This window comes from Bufo gargarizans, chromosome 6, assembly GCF_014858855.1.
Source record: "Bufo gargarizans isolate SCDJY-AF-19 chromosome 6, ASM1485885v1, whole genome shotgun sequence".
NCBI lineage: Eukaryota > Metazoa > Chordata > Amphibia > Anura > Bufonidae > Bufo > Bufo gargarizans.
Genome location: NC_058085.1, coordinates 41,403,497 through 41,424,900, shown reverse-complemented (window position 1 = coordinate 41,424,900; position 21,404 = coordinate 41,403,497). Strand labels below are relative to the sequence as shown.

The following is a 21,404-nucleotide window of genomic DNA, read 5'->3' as shown; positions in this document are numbered from 1 at the left end:
CTTCACTGTGTTTCGTGGTTTTCACTTGAGCTATGTAACGCCCACAGCTGCCGGATGTCTGCTAGTAAAATTCTGATATAAGATTTATCTGTAACCTAATAAACTCAGATCACTGCTTTAAAGCATCTTGCCTGTATCAGTTTTATCTGTATCGCTTAACAATAGATTAACACAGCTATTTATGCTACATAGGAGCTGTCTGACCCCTACCAGACTATACAAAATGGGCAGACTGCCTCATAACAGATGTCATCGATGTGCACGAGAATATAATATTTCTAAATTTGAAATGCCATGAAAAATTCCAGAAAGTATGGGGAAGTTGGTGCTCATCACCATTGACGTTATCTAATTTTCACATGTATACAAAAGGACCACCTACTTGATATCTGGCACAATATGAAAAGGAGAATACTTCAATGAATAAAAAATTTAACTTTATTGAATAGAGGTTATAGGATAAAGCTGCGCTCACATTTATGTATAACATTTTATACAAGGAATATACACTGGATTTTACTTTATGTACATGTTACATTATTTGATACGATGTTGATCAGTATGCACCTATGCCATGCCTTACATGCTTCAATAAAATGAGTAAAACAAAAATAGAAAAAAGATGGTATACCTTTAGGAGGGTGAGTAATGGCTTCTATGTAATGAGGCAATCCTAGCCTGGGTCACTTTTTGGGAGAAATTTCACATTACTGATGAAATGTGCCCAGTAACACCAGAGCTAACAGTTTCCTGACAAGCCTATATTTCGTGTAATGCCCATTTATTTTTAAGTGGCCCTAATTATTTCTCCAAACCCTCGGCCACCTCTGGTAACTGAAAGCAAGGCACTGATTTATCTCCCTGTAAAAAGGAGTATTTGACAGAATAAAGGCAGTAACCACCAAAAATAAACACACATATTGGTGGTCACTAAAGGATTAAGCATGAAGATGGCTTCTATGTCTAACTATGATTTTTTTCTTAAAACATTACCCACATTCTGAACATGAATATGGCTTCTCCGCTTTGTGAATTCTCAGATGAATAACAAGTTCTGATTTCAGATTAAAACATTTTCCACAATCTGAACATGAAAGTGGCTTCTCCCCTGTGTGAATTTTTCGATGTGTATCAAGAGCTGATTTACGGTTAAAACATTTCCCACATTCTGAACATGAAAATGGCTTCTCCCCTGTGTGATTTCTCTGATGTATAACAAGTTCTGATTTTGTCTTAAAACATTTCCCACATTCTGAACATGAATATGGCTTCTCCCCTGTGTGAATTCTCTGATGTATAAAAAGATGTGATGCTTGGTGAAAACATTTTCCACATTCTGAACATGAAAATGGCTTCTCCCCTGTGTGAGTTCTCTGATGTATAACAATCTCAGATTTAAATCTAAAGTATTTTCCACATTCTGAACATGAAAATGGCTTCCCTCTTACATGAGCTGTTTGATGTTTAGCACCTCTTCTATGACTTTTATTCTGTGTTACAGTCTGTGATGAACCAGAAGATCGGACGTGTTTAAAAGAATCAAATGATGCATTGTGACTGTGATTGGATGAGGGTATATCTTGCATATTGGCATGCTCTTCAAATGCATTTTGTGTGATACCACAATCATCTACTTCAAAATCTGAAGATACCAGATGTTTCTCTGAGTTCCTGGTACAGTCATCTGCCAAGAATAAAACACATTTTATTATTGATGAATAATATACCAGAAAATTATATTGAAATTTTATAACATTTTCATATAAAAAATTCAAGTATGAATCGACTAAAAAAAGTGGTGTCTAAACAAATCACAATCTAATAGTAGACCGAGGGGCATAGCTAGAAATGGTTGGCCCCCACCCAGTCATTTATAAATAAAACATTTCCTAGCGCTAGACAAGAGGCGCTGAATGCCCTCTTAGTGCCCCACACAATAGTTATCTCCCCTCAGTGTCCCTTTTACAGTGAAATTCCTCCTTAGTGCCCTCTTCACAGTACTGATGCTCCCTAGGTGCCCCACTCAGTAGAATGTCCACACAGTAGTTATGTCCCCTTTGTGTCCCCCTGCACTAGTTTTGCCCCTTAGAGCACCTCCTGCAGTAGTGTTGTCCCTTAGTGTCCTCTTTACATCAGTGAAGCTCCTATACTATGAATAAAATTAACAAAAGTAATACCGAGCACATCATGCACTTCCCAGCAGCAGACATGATGACGTCATCTCTCCTGCTGAGCTGAGGAGAGCGCACAGGCCGGGGATTATCTCAGGTCTGTGCGCTCTCCCTCTAAGCCCAGCAGGTACAATGACATCACTGTATCACAGCTGCTGCTGGGCAGAGTGCAGGCCGCAGAATGAGACCTGGGGCTAAAATGGATGACAGATATAGCAGCTGGACTCGGAGGAAGAGAGGAGAGTAGAATGGCCAGTAGGAAGCACAGGAAACTGTCACTGACCATTGGGGAGCTGCTCAACATGTTCTTTTCCTTGAGATATAATTTCTATTGATAATATGCAGAGTTAGTCACCTGGGTCAGGATATCTTGGGGTCTTTATTCACAGGCAGGTAGGAAATATCTAGTGTTCAGTGGTGAGACCTTTTCGTATGATCTCTTAAGGCTACATTACACACAACAGCGAAAAAAAAAGCCACATTCAGTTTTTCATGGCCATTTATCAACCATTTTTGCATCTCTTTCTTGGTCGTCTGGACGTTTTGCATCCATTTTCAACGGCCATTATTTGAGGATGATTTATATTATTTTTTATTAGCTTTTTTTTTATTTAATTACCAACCCCTGCAGTATACATAATGCCCCCCATAGTGGCCCCAGTTAGTGATAATGTTCCCAAGGGTGCTCCCCATCAGTAATAATTAATAAGGTTAATAATGTGCAGGGTTTTGTTTTTATGGGGAAAAAAAGAAAATACTCCTCTCATCCACTTGCACTGCGCAGAGACAGTTGTGCTTCATTTGGTGCTAAAGGACCTACACTCTCAATGGGAGGATGTCACCATGCGCTCCTAAGCAATAATGCTGGGAGAGCATGGTGATGTCATCACGTTGGTGCAAGCGGATAAGGCAATTTATTTTTATTTTAACCCCTAAAAGGCCATTTTCCACTAGTGTACCGATTTTAAACACCCATTACATGGATGCACTCCTGTCTAAATGACCATTAAAGACACCCCCATTAATTTAAATGGGGTCCATCTGACAGCGAGAACGGTCACAAATAGGACATGGCCCATTTTTCAAAACCACAATTGACTGGCCTAAAAAAAAGAAAAAATGGCCACGTGAATAGTTCCATTGAGTTTAATTCATTCTAAAAACAGCTGTGTGCCATTTTTCACTGTTGTGTGAATGTAGCCTTATCCTGCAGCCTTTCCTGATTACACAAACTACATATAGCGCCAAAGAATAATCCTGTGACCCGAACTTCATCACTGCAGCTAGGACACTGTGCACACCGCGGTCTCTCCAAATCTCAGGCCTGTCACTGTCAAGTACACAAACTGCACGGCCCACACCATGACATCTTCCTTTTTTCATGCATTTATATTAAAAGGGTTGTCTCATCTGAGACAATGGGGGCATTTTGCTAGGATATGCAACTATTGTCTGGTAGGTGCGGGTCCAACCGCTGGGACCCGCAACCATCGCCTAAATGGAGCCCCGAAAGTGGTGGAGAATGCACTGTGCTTGAGTAGCCGCCCTCCTTTCATTTGTATGGAGCCGACAAAAATAGCCGAGCCCTGGCTTGGCAATTTCAGTCAGGCCCATAGAAGTAAATGGGAACAGTGGCGGGACAGCGCTTGATGGTGGCCGGACAGGGGTCCTCCAGACACCACTTTGGGCCGCTCGGTTCTCGATAAAAGGTGCGGATCCCAGCGGTTGGTCCTGCACCTATAAGACCCAAATGTCTCAGATCAGACAACTGCTTTAAGTGCTTGTGATTCATATATACATTGATTATGAAAAGTATATAACTAGAGAGGAACCAATTTCTTGAAATTTATTGGTGTAATTCTGAAGAATCAGTCAGAAGAGGGAACAAATACATTCAACCAAATTCGAACCTGCTCCCATTGGCCTGTCACATAATCTGTGTATGACTCTCTGGCAGATCTACGCCTTGGCATCAGCTGGAGGAGTGCGATAATGCCACCTGCCACACTGAATACCCTGCACTGGCGGCTGGACAAGACAGTACACATATCAAACTTGGCCAGTTCCAGCCACTGTTCCAATCTCCCTCCAGAAGTCCATGGAGTCAAGGGACAGGCTATGTGCTTTTGCTGATATGCATCAGGTTGGCACAGCACATAAAAAGCTTCCATCACATTAAAAAAACTAAATTGGCTGCTGCTGCTGTGCCTTCTGAGACTTATTGTAGGGGTAGCACAACCAGAGATGGCGGGAGGTCTCTGACTCAGCCAGGTTGGAGATGGGACTCCTGGACAGAAATGCAGGTGACAGGCATCAGTAAAACATTCTCCCCTTTTTGCTTTGATTGCAATGATCTAAAAGTATGGCTATCCAGTAGTCATCACTTTGCTTGATGCTAACTATATGCTTGCCAGCATGTAGGCAACCAAACATGCAGTTTGTCATGCTCACTAGCATGCCTGAGGACCCAGTTCTTTAAGACCCCTCTGCAATGGTTGGTCATGGCCAAGGTCATTGTCATCACCATCATCAGCAGCATATCCATCATACCGAGCACCAACCTCCTTCCCTAGCTGTGCCTAGGAAAACTCCATGTCTCCTGTACCACAAACTTCTCCTCCTCCACTTCCTTCTTTATGCGACTTCGTCTGTCCAGGTTCCTATCTGTTACAGGATCCCCAGCAAGCTGTGGAGGTTGCTGTTCTTCCTATAGTCCTTGTTGCATCAGCGTTAGCATTTGTTCAAATATAAATATCAGGGCGATGCCATGTTAATGCTTGTCCCTAACTCTGGTGGTCTCTTCGAAAGGGTTGAGTATGCGACATATGGCCCTGATGAGCTGCCACTGACTGCGCTCAAAATAACATATGCTCTGCTGTGGTGGTCTCATGCATCATGTAAATCATTCATCTCTTTACGCTGCTCATAGCAACGCTTCAGCATATGTAAGGTGGAATTCAAATGGTGCAAAGGCAGACAATTTTGTGACTTCATGTTTAGAGGGGCCTTTTTAGCCACATAAGAATGGCTGGACAGTCCCCTGGATATGACATCATATAAACACCTTTTGCAAGCCATATTTTTTAAAAGAAATTGATGCACCATAAATTTATGATGTGTGCCATGCAGGGAACATGTGCTATTTCCACCAAATGATTTGCAGCCACAATGTTCCTGCCATCGTCACCAACTGCGTTGTCCAGTTGTAGATGGAGGAGAGAAATCCAGCAGGAAACTTGCTGCAGATTACCAACTGATCTATGTAGCTTCTCTCGCCCAAGCTCATCAGCTTTAAGACAACATGGCAATGTTTCAGTTTGCACAACAAAAATGAGGTAGAAGAAGCGGAAGCAATAATCTGCTCTGTTTTTGTTTGGGATAGGAGAATGTCCATTGAGGAGGACGTGGATAAGCCCCTGGTGTAGGGTACCAGATAATCAGCAATTGCAAGCTGCAGCATGGTGGCCAAGACCATACAGCGGTTTAAGACGACCGGTTCCACTCAGAACAGGCCTCGTCATGGTCAACCAAAGAAGCTGAGTGCACATGCTCATCTCCATATCCACAGGTTGTGTTTTCAAAATAGATGTACAGTCATGTGAAAAAATTAGGACACCCTTTGAAAGCATGTGGTTTTTTGTAACATTTTTAATAAAAGGTTATTTCATCTCCGTTTCAACAATACAGAGAGATTAAAGTAATCCGACTAAACAAAGAAAACTGAAGAAAAGTCTTTTCAAGATCTTCTGTAAATGTCATTCTACAAAAATGCCTATTCTAACTGAGGAAAAAGATAGGACACCCTCACATGTATTCCCTCTTAAATTGGCTCAGATCTCACACAGGTATATCACACCAGGTGCACATAATTAGTAGATCGTTACTCTGCATGTTGAATGAGGCTTGCCCTATTTAAACCTCAGACATTTAGTTTGGTGTGCTCCTGACTGTTGAAGTGAGAGTGAGCACCATGGTGAGAGCAAAAGAGCTGTCAGAGGACTTCAGAAAAAAGATTGTAGCAGCCTATGAGTCTGGGAAGGGATTTAAAAAGATCTCAAAAGATTTTGAAATCAGCCATTCCACTGTCCGGAAGATAGTCTACAAGTGGAGGGCTTTCAAAACAACTGCCAACATGCCCAGGACTGGTCGCCCCAGCAAGTTCACCCCAAGAGCAGACCGCAAGATGCTAAAAGAGGTCTCCAAAAACCCTAAAGTGTCATCTCGAGAACTACAGCAGGCTCTGGCTACTGTTGATGTAGAAGTACATGCCTCTACAATCAGAAAGAGACTGTACAAGTTTAACTTGCATGGGAGGTGTGCAAGGAGGAAACCTTTGCTTTCCAAGAGAAACATCGAGGCCAGACTGACATTTGCCAGCGATAAAGTTGACAAAGACCAGGACTTCTGGAATAATGTTCTTTGGACAGATGAGTCCAAAATTGAATTATTTGGACACAACAGCAGAGGACATGTTTGGCGTAAACCAAACACAGCATTCCAAGAAAAGAACCTCATACCAACTGTGAAGCATGGAGGTGGAAGTGTCATGGTTTGGGGCTGCTTTGCTGCAGCAGGACCTGGTCAGCTCACCATCATAGAATCCACGATGAATTCTACTGTGTATCAGAAGGTGCTTGAAGAACATGTGAGACCATCAGTTCGAAAATTAAAGCTGAAGCGGAACTGGACCATGCAACATGACAATGACCCAAAACATACTAGTAAATCAACCAAAGATTGGCTGAAAAAGAAGAAATGGAGAGTCCTGGAATGGCCAAGTCAAAGTCCAGATTTGAATCCCATTGAGATGCTGTGGGGTGACTTGAAAAGGGCTGTACGTGCAAGAAACCCCTCAAACATCTCACAGCTGAAAAAGTTCTGCATTGAGGAGTGGGGTAAAATTTCCTCAGACCGATGTCGAAGACTGGTAGATGGCTACAAGAACCGTCTCACTGCAGTTATTTCAGCCAAAGGAGGTAACACTCGCTATTAGGGGCAAGGGTGTCCTATCTTTTTCCTCAGTTAGAATAGGCATTTTTGTAGAATGACATTTACAGAAGATCTTGAAAAGACTTTTCTTCAGTTTTCTTTGTTTAGTCGGATTACTTTAATCTCTCTGTATTGTTGAAACGGAGATGAAATAACCTTTTATTAAAAATGTTACAAAAAACCACATGCTTTCAAAGGGTGTCCTAATTTTTTCACATGACTGTATGTCGTCATGGAGGAGTGGAAGAGGATTCAAGTGGCAACCTGTGAAGCTCTAGTGAACTTCATGCCCAAGAGAGTTAAGGCCCTGCTGGAAAATAATTGTGGCCACACAAAATATTGACACTTTGGGCACAATTTGGCAATTCTCACTTAGGGGTGTACTCACGTTTATTGCCAGCGGTTTAGACATTAGTGGCTGTGTGTTGAGTTATTTTGAGGGCGCGCCAAATTTACACAGTTATACAAGCTGTACACTGACTACTTTACATTGTCTTAAAGTGTCAGGTCTTCAGGGTTGTCCCATGAAAAGATAGAATAAAATATTTACAAAAGTGTGAGAGGTGGACTGACTTTCGTGAGATACTGTAGGTACTAGCAGCAGATCTTGATGATTTGCTTGCCCAAATCCATTCAGCATGGCAGAACATTCCTCAGACAATCAATACTAACCTCATTGGTAGGATGCCAAGGCGTGTAAGTGAATGTATTTATGCACGTGGCTCATACTCAATACTGAATAAAGCGAGATGTTTTGCATATTTTGTTTCCGTTCTTCATCATTAAAGGGGTTCTCCAAGATTTTCCTCAGCATAGGTCATCAATATAAGATCAGCAGAGGTCGGTCCCTGCACCCCCACCAATCAGCTGTCTGAGGAAGCCTCAGTGCTCACCGGAGCTCCAGTTAATACAAAGGCTCCTCACAGCTTACCGAGCACAGCACGTCTGTTGAATAGTGGCTGTACACCCGAATGGGACTAATCTGTACCTAGGCCATATGACCGATGAACGTCACATTGCATGGCCAGGAAGAGGCCTAAGAGCGCTCAGAGCACTGTGTCCTCTCCATACATCTGACCAACAAGGCTGCCGATCTGATATTAATGACCTCTCCTGAGGATGGACTATATACATCATATACATACTGTATATCACCTATAACGCTGTCACATTTCCATCCATATTTAATTAGAATTTTAGCTGAATCAGTGACTATAACGCTGAAAAAAACAGACAGAAGACAGAACCTAAAAATGTAACATTAAATTATATCATCCAGTGAAGGAGTAGAATCTGTGAGTCTTCTCTGCTTTACTTAGTGGTCACTACTCACCTGGGAGGTTATCTGTAGGAATGTCCTCTGTACTCTGCTCATCACCCCTCACATATGTCTCTGTAGGATTAATATTGTTCAGATCTTCACCCAGATTCACAAGCTGTAAAATAAACATTGTAGAAGTCATCAGGCGGTTGAAAAAGTCGCATAGAAGGTTTTATATGACCTGAAAAGATGACCAAAAATGACCGGACAGCAGGAGTTATCTGACCCAAATATCTGCAGGTCTCCTGTATAAATCCAATCGGATTGCTTTGTTATTCCAACCAGTTTGCAATGCAGGGAGAGTAGCCCTTATATTCCATCTCTAACATTACATTGTGTGTATATAACATTATCTTTCTTAAGGTATAGTGCTCAAGAACCTGCAGTATACAGTGACTCAGATGCCCACAGATTGGTAAATACCTGATTCTGTGTTTTTCTTAGTCTTCTTTTGTGTTGTCACATCCAGAGTGAAGGGAATACAGGAGGCTGGACCCTACTGATTAAGCTGACATCGAGCTTGCCCCGGCTGGTGGCACAGCTTAGTTTGAAAGGGCTGCTTACTGCGCTCGCACGGAGCACTGTGTGACGTCACAGCAAGAGCTACTGGTGACTAGGAGGACCAGAGTTACTCCAACGCGTTTAGAATAGAACGCTATTCTTCATCAGGGATGCTTGTTCAGGCTCCTAGTATTACTTTTAAAGGTCCGTATCTCCTCCCTTGTTTAACCCCTTCATACCTCGTGCGTTGAGTTATCGATTATTCAAAAGCAAATAGTTCAATTTCTGAGTTTAACCCTGAAGGTACCAATGTGTTTAGGTTGAAAATCCAGCGGCCCTCTGCCCTAGACATTTTTTTTAATAAAATCTCCTCCTCTTTTGTCTTTTTTAACCATCTCTATCCCACAAAATATGGTACCATTGCTGTTTCCACCATGTTTGTCTTTATAGTGCCTAGAGAGAGGATGACCTTCATATTTTCTTCCAATATTGTAAATATGCTCCCCTATCCTTTTACTTAGGGTTCTTTTTGTACGCCCTATGTATGTTTTTTTACATGGACATATTATGGCATATATTACCCCCTGACACCTGCAGGTAATGTGGTCCCGTATATTATATGCAGCTGTGTCACCTGTCCATTCATTTTTTATTTGCATATTTATGTGCGGTTTCCTGCTTATTTTAAATTTTTTGCAAACCCCGCATATGCCGCACGGGAAGAAACCTCCCTGCGGTTTGCATCTTGTGCCCCCACTTATTATCTGGCTCTCATTCTTTTTACTCACACATTTATTTGTCGGGCCTACAAGGCTCACAACAATTTTCGCTTTTCTGTAGATAAAAATAGGGTTTTTTGGGATCTGATCTCCTATTATTTTGTCTTCTTTCAGGGTTTCCCAGTGTTTTTTGATAATCTTTCTCAGTATTCCTGCCTGACCATTAAACTGTGTGATGATGGGCGGTATTTCAAAAGGTCCCACCTCTATGTTATCTTCTCGTTTTTCGTCTTTTTATTCATTAGGTCTTGTCTGTCTAGTTTCCCTACCAGCTCTTTGTGTTATTAATTTGTCTCTGTTGTAACCTCTCTGCTCGAATTTCTCCTGCAGTTTGTCTGCTTCTGTTTGGTATTCATCCTCCTTTGTACAATTCTGTTTTATCCTCATGAACTGACTCTTTGGAATATTTTCCAGCCACTGTGGGAGGTGGCAGCTCTCCCGAGAGATAAGGCTGTTTACATCCGTCGGTTTGTTATATGTTTTAGTCTGTATCCTTCCCTCCTCTATATAAACTGGTGATATTGTCAGGAGTGGAATGCCTGACGAGCAGTCTATCTAAGTACATAGACTGTTTCTTACAACCATGTGTAACCTGTTACCCACACATCTAAAAGACACTCAACATATTTTGAATATTTTAGATTAAGTAAAATGGGAACCACATTATATTTTAGGGACCCTAGACGTAAAATCCTTATATACCATAATTGAAAACGAGAAAGGGTGCGACGCGATTAAAATATGCCTACAGAAATCAGGGAATTCTTGCAAAAAAACTAATTGATTTTATTGGGGAGTGCATCATGTTTATTTTAAAAAGGAATAATTTTTTTATTTGAGGACAAATTTTATATACAGCAGTGGGGTACCGCGATGGGACGAGATTTGCACTGGGGTTCGAAAATATATACGTAGGCCAGTGGGAACATCAGGTTATTTACCCCAATGGCGAGCTCTGGGCGAATCTCATCCTATGGAAACGATTTATAGATGATATTATATTCATCTGGGCGGGGGGGGGGGAGAGGAATTAAATAAAATTTTTAATTAAATTAATAAAAATGAATTTTATTTACGAATTTACACCGACATTCAGTACTAGCAATATTAACTTTTTGGATCTCACCATTTATATAGAGGAGGGAAGGATACAGACTCAAACATATAACAAACCGACGGATGTAAACAGCCTTATCTCTCGGGAGAGCTGCCACCTCCCACAGTGGCTGGAAAATATTCCAAAGAGTCCGTTCATGAGGATAAAACAGAATTGTACAAAGGAGGATGAATACCAAACAGAAGCAGACAAACTGCAGGAGAAATTCGAGCAGAGAGGTTACAACAGAGACAAATTAATAACACAAAGAGCTGGTAGGGAAACTAGACAGACAAGACCTAATGAATAGAAAAGACGAAAAAACTAAGAAGATAACAACATAGAGGTGGGACCTTTTGAAATACCGCCCATCATCACACAGTTTAATGGTCAGGCAGGAATACTGAGAAAGATTATCAAAAAACACTGGGAAACCCTGAAAGAAGACAAAATAACAGATCCCCAAAAACCCTATATTTATCTATAGAAAGGCGAAAAATGTTGGGAGCCTTGTAGCCCCGACATTGTGAGCAAAAAGAATGAGAGCCAGAGAATAAGTGGGGGCACAAGATGCAAACCGCAGGGAGGTTTCTTCCCGTGCGGCATATGCGGGGTTTGCAAAAAATTTAAAATAAGCAGGAAACCGCACATAAATATGCAAATAAAAAATGAATGGACAGGTGACACAGCTGCACATAATATATACGGGACCACATTACCTGCAGGAGTCAGGGGGTAATATATGCCATAATATGTCCATGTAAAAAAACATACATAGGGCGTACAAAAAGAACCCTAAGTAAAAGGATAGGGGAGCATATTAACAATATTGGAAGAAAATATGAAGGTCATCCTCTCTCTAGGCACTATAAAGACAAACATGGTGGAAACAGCAATGGTACCATATTTTGTGGGATAGAGATGGTTAAAAAAGACAAAAGAGGAGGAGATTTTATAAAAATAATAATGTCTAGGGCAAAGAGCCGCTGGATTTTCAACCTAAACACATTGGTACCTTCAGGGTTAAACTCAGAAATTGAACTATTTGCTTTTGAATAATCAATAACTCAATGCACGAGGTATGAAGGGGTTAAACAAGGGAGGAGATACGGACCTTTAAAAGTAATACTAGGAGCCTGAACAAGCATCCCTGACGAAGAATAGCGTACTATTCGAAACGCGTTAGAGTAACTCTGGTCCTCCTAGTCACCCGTAGCTCTTGCTGTGACGTCACACAGCGCTCTGTGCGAGCGCGAGTAAGCAGCCCTTTCAAACTAAGCTGTGCCACCGGCCGGGGTAAGCTCAATGTCAGCTTAATCAGTAGGGTCCAGCCTCCTGTATTCCCTTCACTCTGGATGTGACAACACAAAAGAAGACTAAGAAAAACACAGGACAGATGGTCAAACAGACGAACACCCAGAATCAGGTATTTACCAATCTGTGGGCATCTGAGTCACTGTATACTGCGGGTTCTTGAGCACTGATAGGTAGTGGAGGTATACAGGAAGCGCATCGCGCATTACCTTAAGAGAGATTCTACACATTACTTTGATTAGCAGCGGTGGCGATACTGCTGCGGTACGGCGGCGCCAGAAAGCACTAGTGTAAGTGCCTGTGTAGTACAATTAAGATGTATATAACATGACATTGTTTGTGCACCTGTTACCCTTGCTGGCCGCCCCAGGACTTTGCAGCCAGTAAGCCAAAGTTATTTTCGGTCCATGGCTTGTTTACCTCCTCGGAATGGGTATAATCATCTGCTCTGCTGCAGCCAATGACTGGATTCAGGGGTCACATGTGCACAAGAAACACATCACCACTAAAGCCAGTCATTGGCTGCAGTAAAGCAGGTGACCATGCCTGTGCCGGTGAGGGAGCAAACAACATTTACTGGAAGATGGACACACAGGAGCTGGCACACATAACCAGAGCTGAGGGTAGCAGGTACATATCACTCTTTCCATAGTAGAGGCTGCGGACACGTGAAAAGTTACTTATTCCTGAACAAATCCTTTATTGCTGTCTTCCTGTTCTGTCTACCAGTTTTGGGATGACTGCAGGCATGAAGATACTGTACCTAATATAAGGGACAGGAGAGATGAAGGAGAGGTGAGAACTGATTATCTATCACCACTAGAACACCCTGCTTACTAGTGATTATAGTATAAGGGACAGGGGAGAACACAGGAGAGGTGAGAACTGATTATCTATCACCACTAGAACACCCTGCTTATCACTGTTTATAGTATAAGGGACAGGGGAGAACACAGGAGGGGTGAGAACTGATTATCACTGCTCTTAGTCTATGGACTGGAGAGAACACAGGAGAAGAGAGAACTGATCATCTATCACTACTAGATTATTCCTGATTATCACTGTCTATAGTATAAGGACACAGTGGTGCAATTAGAGTTCTATGGGCCCCAGGGCAAACTTTGGATTGGGTCTCCACCCTCCCCATTATATGTCTGAATGGGTTTTAGTACACTGCCACTGATCACTACACTGTAAGGCTCCCTACAGTGTCCTAGTAGCTACATGTCCCCAGCAATAATAATGTCCTGGTTGTGTTACCAGTATTAAAGAGGACCTGTCACCGCGCCTGTTTTAATAGCTTCATGCATTCCCCATGTAATAGAAATTCTGGAGAATCTATTCTTATGGCTCTATGTTGTGTCATTCCTTTATTATTCCTGCTAGAAGTAATGAATGAATTGGTATTAGTCTTCAGTAAGGGTACAGAGGGGTGGTCACCAGTTTAGGGTGTGTACCTGATCAGTCTAAAAATGGCAATATTGATTGGATAGAGGCAAACTGTGCAGGTACACCCCCCCCCCCCACCAACTGGTTACCGCCCCTCTGTACCCTTACTGAAGGCTAATACCAATTTATTCATAACACAGTAGAAATAATAAAGGAATGACACATCATAAAGCTATAAGAATAGATTCTCCAGAACTGTGATTACATGGGGAATGCATGAAGCTATTGAAACAGGCATGTCAGGAGCGGTGAAAGGTCCTCTTTAATAATGCCCTCTGACAGTGTCTTCAGTAATAGTAATGCCCCCCATACTTCCCCAGTCCACAATCCCATCCTCATTGTCCTCAATAATAATTTAGCACTTTTTCATGAGCCAGGGAGAACTGTGGCCAACTACTACTACTCCTGGCAGGTACTGATACCGCTGCTACCACCCACATTCTAACTCTGGGAGGACGAGTAGAGATGAGTGAATCAAATCCCACTAAGTGGAATTCGATCCAAGTTTCAGGATAAATTCAATTAGCCTAGAAGCCGAATTTTCTCGTGCTTCGTCTCAACAAATCGATTTATCCTAAAATTCAAACCTACTGCCTCAATTTGCGCACGAAGCCCCACCAGCCTACATCTTGCTTGAAGATCTCGGCCGAAATCCCATGCGGCGCGAAATTACGTCATCACGCCGGACAGCGTGATTACGTAATCTCGCGCCGCACAGGATTTCAGGCGAGCCAGCCTGTCGAGTGCAAATGGAGGCAGTAAGTTTATAAAATGAACAATAAAAAACTAAATTAAATCGCTCAGATGCCGCGATCATGTATGAATGCGGCATCTGAGGGGTACAATGACGAGGGCGGCGCTATCGCAGCTCCCCGTCATTGCACCCGCTACTTACAAAAAAAATGCACTTCGTGGCGGAGTAATTCATCACGAAGCAAATTTTGTGAAATTCGGCGCATCTGCTGAATCGAAATTTGCTCATCTTTAAGGACGAGGCATGGGTCTTTCGTTTTGTACTCTCCCATTTTTTTACACATATTATGAGACATATAATTGAATAGTCAGGGGTTTGGTACACAGATTACAAGTGTGTTTTCTATAATTTAAAGACAGAGGCTCAATTATTGAGTAATTAAACTTTTTTTTTTCACTTAGATGGACTGTGCAAGTGCATAGTTATAACTTTTATTTTCTTTTTTTTTTAAAGGTTTTCTTTTTCAAAACCTCAAGTTGCTACATAGGCTTATTGCCAGCACAGCACCCCAAATAGCATTCTGCTGCTATGCTGAGCAATTGCACATTATTGGAAGGGCCTTATATTTATGTTATCTTACTAATATACTTCATTCACCGGTTCCGTTCTCTTCCCTGCGTAAATTCGACACAAAAATAATGTGGTCCAGTCCCTAAACTTGTCACCCACTGGCCATTGATAAACAAATTACTAGTTTTGGTGGCACTGCAGTTGAGGGCTCGTCCCCGCTATGGTCACATGTTTCCAGTTCCATGCAGTCACGTGGTATAGATACAGTTGAAACAGCTCACGTATACCATGTGACTGCATGGCACTGTAAACATGTGACCGTAGCGGGGACTCTCCTTCCATGGTAGAGGAGATCTTGACGAAAAATGAATGAAAGGATTGATAACCCAAAAAATAGTCCTTGTACAGGGTCACCCTTATTGAGATAAAACATAACTTTTACTATTTATGCTAAAAGGAATTACAAGTGTCATCCATTAAAACTATCAGGGTCCTTCTGTCACTATTATGTTATGTCCCAAGTCTAGTGGTCTCTGTGTGGTCTGGCTGCAGGGATAACTTTGGGATTCTTCCAAAATAGCAGATGAGTGCTTCGATTGTGTGAATACTCGCTTTAGTGAGCAGTCATACATAGTGGAGAGTGTCCACTCCTAAGGTCTTCCCTTCCTCCTTTTTTTTTTTTACACCCCTAAGTGGGGGAAGGAGAGAGGGGAAGTAGGTACGTTTAGATCAAACATACACACTCCTATCAGAACCTAGGTCTGGAGAGAGATCTCCTCCACGGCTGAGTAGAGATGTCGCGAACATAAAATTTTCCGTTCGTGAACGGCGAACGCAAATTTCCACAAATGTTCACGAACGTGCGAACCGCCAAAGACTTCCATAGGCAGGCGAATTTTAAAACCCACAGGGACTCTTTCTGGCCACAATAGTGATGGAAAATTTGTTCCAAGGGGACTAACACCTGGACTGTGGCATGCCGGAGGGGGATCCATGGCAAAACTCCCATGGAAAATTACGTAGTTCACGCAGAGTGTGGTAAGTTGAATTTGCAATGTGATTAATATAACCTGTATTAATCGCATTGCGATTACAACTTAGGTCTGAGTTCATAATGGTTGTATTGGTCGCGCCGTCACGTGATAAAGGGGGACGGGGGTGTGACTCACTGCAGCCTGGTGAGTGGTGGGGCGCTGCGGCAGCTGCCCTGCAGGAGTCTCTGGTGCCGGGAGGAGGAGGAGGTAGGTAGAGCAGCTCTGATTTTATAGACCAAATTATTTTAATAATACCCCAATAATAATAAGTTAATAACCTAACCCCATTCATAAATTACTGTGGATTATTATAGAGACGGCTCCAGGCCAGGAGACATAAGGGGTTGGGTTGAACTGTGGGCTGCGGCCACATTTACTAATCTTTGCTCAGGGGGGCCCCTATAAATATAGACCCACATGGTGTGGACTGGTCATTTTTACTAAGGAATATAGTTTAAACGTTTATGTGCAAAAGAGAAAATAAGAAGTCAGCTCCAATCAGATATCTGCACATAGACCAAGACTCTGGGTCTATGCAGCTATCTGATTGGAGCTGACTTAGTGACTTATTTTTCTTATCTTTATCTCTATCTCTTTATTATGTTCGCCGGTGAATAGTTCGGGCCTTCTCTACTGCTGAGGTCTTACTGAATCTGATTAGCTTAGACTTGATTTGCTCATCTATATTCTGAAGGTAATCATTTCAGGGACTTAATGTTTAAATATGTGCTTTCCCAGGTTATTGGATAATGTAGGAATGAGATCTTCAGCAGCATGCTATGTTTAGAGACATAGAGAAGACAAGGAGGAGTAGCTGGTGGGGAGGGAGCTCTCCAGAGGGATCTGATGAATTATGCTGTAATCTTGTAGTTCACAGGACGTCAGCCACACAGGACAGACTGATCTCCTGTCTGACAGGACAGCAAGCCTCGGACTGGTGGTCAGACTGGAGATCACAGGTGTCCATAATAATCAAAGGGTATAAAATGTACGGATGCATCTGGGGATATAGAAAATTGCTGGGGAGTTGACATTTGTGCTGATGAAAATAATCCTATACTGCTTTCCCAATGGTTCCCTGGCCCTGGGGGCTTCACTATTGGCTGGGAAAGCAAAAGGCGGGAGCAGGATTACAATAAAATGTGGCAGGTCCTTGAGCTTCCCCTTAGCACAACCCAAACTCCCCTGATGAAGCCAGTGCCCTGGTGAAACATGTAGGAGGGTTTGCTCATGGGCATCTTTTTTAGGCAGGGAACCGCCATTCTACCGCTGGCACGGGATAGTGCTTACTAACAGACAGACGTACAGAATCTACCTCCTGATGGAAGGGTGTGTGTGGGCAACTTTAGAAAACTGCTGGTGAGTTAGAATTATATGTGCTGATGAAAAATATTCTACATAGCTTTTCCAATAATCAACTGCCAATATTATATTATACTCTATGAAAGTAAGAAGGGTGACTTGTATCTAGATGTGCTAGAACGGAATCCGTGGTATAGAAACATAGAATGTGTCGGCAGATAAGAACCATTTGGCCCATCTAGTCTGCCCAATATACTAAATACTATGAATAGCCCCATCTTATATGGAGGATGGCCTTATGCCTATTCAATGCATGCTTAAACTCCTCCACTGTATTTTCAGCTACCACTTCTGCAGGAAGGCTATTCCATGCATCCACTACTCTCTCAGTAAAGTAATACTTCCTGATATTACTTTTAAACCTTTGCCCCTCTAATTTAAAACTATGTCCTCTTGTAGCAGTTTTTCAGCTTTTAAATATTCTCTCCTCTTTTAGCTTGTTGATTCCCTTTGTGTATTTAGCAGTTTCTCTCATATCCCCTCTGTCTCGTCTTTCTTTCAAGCTATACATGTTAAGGTCCTATAATCTTTCCTGGTAAGTTTTATCCTGCAATCCATGTACCAGTTTAGTAGCTCTTCTCTGAACTCTCTCTGTTACAAATCTTTGTGTCATCAGCAAAAAGACACACCTTACCATCGAGGCCTTCTGCAATTTCGCTGATAAAGATATTAAACAATATGGGTCCCAGAACAGATCCCTGAGGTGCCCCACTGGTAACAAGACCTTGGTCTGAATATACTCCATTGACTACAACCCTCTGTTGTCTGTCCCTCAGCCACAGCCTAATCCATTCAACAATATGGGAGTCCAAGCCCAAAGACTCTCATTTATTGATAAGCCTTCTATGTGGGACAGTATCAAAAGCCTTACTAAAGTCTAAATAAGCAATATCTACTGCACCTCAAGTCCACCACTGAGCTCTTTTAATAGCTTTGGTTGTATCCCATCAGGCCCCTGTGACTTATTTGTATTATTTTACACAGCTGACTTAGAACCTCTTCCTCTGTAAAGACACATGCATCAAAAGATTCATTAGTCTTCCTTCCTAACTGAGGTCCTTTTCCTTTGTGAAAACTGGCCTTGGTACTGCCACCCTAGACTACAAAACCCTTGAAGATAATGATGCATTTATCTCCTGATGGTCATGTTCAAGCTGACAATCCGAGCACAACTATGGTTGACCGTTTGTAGTATTGCATGGTCCCGGCCGAGGGAAACTCAGAAACAGTTCACAGGGGAGGCCATTTTAAACGTCTGTACAGGCAGAAAATTGTGAAAAGATCCAGACAACATGTAATGTCTATGGTTAGCTGTAATCCTGACATCTCCACCTTACTCATTATACAAGGATAAATCATATAATACTGGTGGATAAAACAAGACCGAACACAATATCTTCACAGCCTTCTACAGATCATAGGGGACATTTCATGAGACCTTATCTCTATCTACCTGATCATCCTGTGGGACATTGTGATGTTCTTCTGAACCATCCTGTGGAAGAAGAGGACTGGGACATCTCTCCGGTGTTCCTCTTTTCTGTACTGTAGGAAACACATCCAGTGACTGAATCAATTTCTTGCATAAAGATAATGAGAGGACGCCTTTAGTCGTGTCAATTACCTGGTGATGTGACAGGGCAGTGATCCTCCTTTATGATGTCCTTGTACAGATCTTTGTGTTCTTCAAAATACTCCCACTCCTCCATGGAGAAATAGACTGTGACATCCTGACACCTTATAGGAACCTGACAACACAATGATACAGACATCACCCAGATCCCTTCATAACATTCCTGTATAATGTCCCAGCATTCCCAGCAGTGTCACCTCTCCAGTCAGCAGCTCAATCATCTTGTTGGTGAGTTCTAGGATCTTCTCTCTATTGATTTCCTCGTGTATCAGGAGGTGAGGTGGGGGCCCCGTGATTGGGCTCAGGGTTCTTCCCCATCCTTCAGACACAGGGTCCTGACAGCGCTCACTAGAGGTCTTCTTCACTACTATGTAGTCCTGGTTATGGAGAGACACAGTAATAAATATCACTCCATACATCTCCAGAGTCCCTCACCTCTCCAGTCATGTCCATCTGTTAGTAACATAGATAAGATGATGTAATGTGACATCAGAATCTCTAACCTCTCCAGTAAGCCAGAAGAGGATCTCTAAGGTGAGATTTATTATCCTCTCTGCCATCTTGTCCTTGTCCCTATCCATCCTTGATGGGAGAATCAGGAGAAGGATCTTATATAGAAGATATCCACTGAGCGGATCCTATATTGCAGGAAACAGAATGGAAAGAAGAGGAGACTATGTAAAATCCTACAAAATCCCATGTAAAATACAATTACTGGAGATAATAAGACGAGACATCGGAGGAGATAATAAAGTTAAGACTTTGTGTTCTCTCTTTTTATAGTGATCGAAAGATGTGTGAGGTCAAGGCATTTTCATGGTATGTCACACCTTCACATGACCCTACAGCCAATGTAAGACGTCATCAGTGATGCCACAGCACGTGACCACTCTAGGCCTCAATGGTCAGGTGATATACATACCGCCATCAGAGCTCCAACCAATATTGTCACTGCAGTGATGTAAACAGACTGAAGGAGACCACAGGAGCCTCAGTGCTGGAGCAGTGGAGGATTCTACAGGTCCAATCAGGGTAATCGTAAAGCGCTGCGGAATATTTTGGCGATACATACATAAAGATTATTATTGTTATCTAGACAGACATTGGGTTGGCAGATTAGGTGTTTGGCAGCTCCTCACAACCACACAGATGTTGTAGTTTAATAGACTTATTTGTAACAAGCAGCATGACAAAATACTGAGGTCCTTAAAGGGTTTCTCCAGCATGTACTCAGGATAAGTCTTCAATAAAAGATCAAAGTAGAGGTCCAACTCCCAACGCCCCTGAACAATCAGCAGGTGGCACTTATACAGATATATGGATATGTGGTTACACAACATTTTTAATTACATGCTAATATAAAAGCATTCAGATCCAGGTGCTGGCTTGAAAAATTTACAATGTTTCCAATAAAGTTTGTATAAATCGCTGTGCTTCTTATTTAGACCTCCCTAATGTATTTTTCGGACATATTATTCACTGTTTCAGCTGCACAGCTAGATGCATTTCACTCAGAAGCAGGGAACATATCACTTCTGTGAAAAATGCCATCACTGTATTGCTTTGATGTACCTTTCATTACTTCACACTATGTTTGTTTTCAGCTCCCGACCTCGCAGAAAAGATGAGGAGTAAATCACACTTACAGAAAGGCAGAGGAGTTTCCTGATTAAAACATTCGGTGCCTGGGCTCCAGATGTTTTTTCTCAGGTCCCAAATGTACTGCCTGCCAGATAGATACAACTGTATTGCTGTCCTCAGAGGCAATACAATTGAATCTAATGCATTGGAAGAGCTGAAGGACCTGTGATGACATCACAGTCCATGTGATCAGTGCTGAAGGCAGTGGCTGCGGTCCTGTGATGATGTCACCATCATGTGACCAGTGCAGAAAAGGATGGCTCTCTGCAGTAAAGAGAAGTCCTTAGGAAAAAGCAGTGGCGAGGTCTGCTACATATAGAGAGGTAAGTGAAGGGAAGGGTTCGGTGTGAGAGCCAGAGTAATGCTGGCGATTGTGGTATCTGGGACTGTATGTTAGGGCTAAAGAGAGGGATGTTATTTACATGGGACTGAATGTCGAAGATGGCTGTGGCAGGGTGATGTTGTTTACATGGGATTGCATGTTTGAGGCGGCTGGGGAGGGGTGATGTTATTTACATGGGAGTTGGGACTGTTTATTGGAGGAGCTGAGGAATAAAAATTTCTGAGGAGACTAAAGGGGGGATATAAATACTGGAGGCACTGCAGGGGGCATTATAACTGCAGGGGGCAGTATAAATACTGGGGGTTCTGTGAGGGCAGTATAAATACTGGAGGGCTATTCTACTAATAGAGGCACTCTTGAGGAGCATTATTTCTGTAGGGGGCAGTATTACTACTGAGGGCACTCTAGAAGGGAATTACTATTGGTGAGACTTTGAGGAGCACTAATACTATGGGGGGCACAGCGACGGCAACTTATGTGGAAGTGAGAACCCAGTGTGCGAGATGT

General features: G+C 42.4%; 1 protein-coding gene across 2 annotated transcripts in view; it reads right to left on the bottom strand.

Moving 5' to 3' along the window:
* Positions 1-454: 454 nt before the first annotated feature.
* The window catches only part of LOC122939863 (gastrula zinc finger protein XlCGF17.1-like), a 95,943-nt gene continuing 74,993 nt past the window's right edge, over positions 455-21,404 (bottom strand). Inside the window, exons 3-4 of one of the 2 annotated variants that reach the window (XM_044296059.1) lie at positions 8,494-8,596; positions 455-1,684 (exon numbers count right to left, since the gene is read on the bottom strand). In XM_044296059.1, the coding sequence (XP_044151994.1) occupies positions 990-1,684; positions 8,494-8,596 (798 nt within the window). In that variant the 3' untranslated portion in view covers positions 455-989. Of the gene's footprint in view, positions 1,685-8,493; positions 8,597-19,296; positions 19,552-21,404 lie in introns of those variants that run through there. The other variant, XR_006390184.1, reaches the window with a different exon arrangement.